The sequence below is a fragment of the Cystoisospora suis genome (assembly GCF_002600585.1).
Source record: "Cystoisospora suis strain Wien I chromosome Unknown contig_1895, whole genome shotgun sequence".
Lineage (NCBI taxonomy): Eukaryota > Apicomplexa > Conoidasida > Eucoccidiorida > Sarcocystidae > Cystoisospora > Cystoisospora suis.
Window position 1 is genome coordinate 1 of NW_027154695.1, and position 632 is coordinate 632.

At 50.8% G+C, this 632-nt stretch overlaps 1 protein-coding gene across 1 annotated transcript in view; it reads right to left on the minus strand.

Moving 5' to 3' along the window:
- Nucleotides 1-155: 155 nt before the first annotated feature.
- CSUI_004151 (retrotransposon ty3-gypsy subclass) overlaps nt 156-632 on the minus strand; it is a gene marked incomplete at its 3' end in the record, with an annotated part of 1,592 nt that continues 1,115 nt past the window's right edge. The window contains exon 3 of the mRNA XM_068064345.1: nt 156-592. Coding sequence (XP_067923679.1) covers nt 156-592 — 437 coding nt within the window. The remainder of the gene's footprint in view (nt 593-632) is intronic.

The following is a 632-nucleotide window of genomic DNA, read 5'->3' on the forward strand; positions in this document are numbered from 1 at the left end:
TCAAAGGGTAATTCTGTGACGGAAAGTCCCCAAACCTTCTTACGAGATCTGGGGTCACACCCAGGGAAGCAGGGGAAAACTGAGATTCGTGACAGGTCGGCACGAAATGGGCCATCTTCGTAAGCCGACACACTATTGTTAGTATCGCGTCGTACCCTTCTGCCGTCCGGGGTAGCCCGACTATTAAGTAAGTTAACTCTTCCTCTCGGTCGTGGTCGTTCGCCTTGCACGGCCGCAAGAAGGTCTGGTCTCCGGCTGATGGCGTTCGCTACCAAGTTTTGCTTCCCCGGCTTATATACTACTTTTAAGTTAAAATCCGCTAGTTTGTCGACCCAGTACCCTAGGCGTGGTGTTACTTTCTTCTGCGATAGCATCCTGCTGAGGGTTGCATGGTCCGTCTCCACCGTTACTGGCTTCGTCCCTATGAAGGACTTCCACTTTGTTAATGCGTACACTATGGCAAGTAGTTCACTCTCATATGCCGGGAGGAATTGGTCGCGCGTGCTTAACTTCCTGGATTCGAAGGCTACCGGTTGTCCCTCTTGTTCCAATACTGCTCTTATTGCGTGCTTTGAGGCGTCCGTCTTGATGACTATTGGTTTTTGGGGGTCGAAGATATGTAAGTTGGTTGC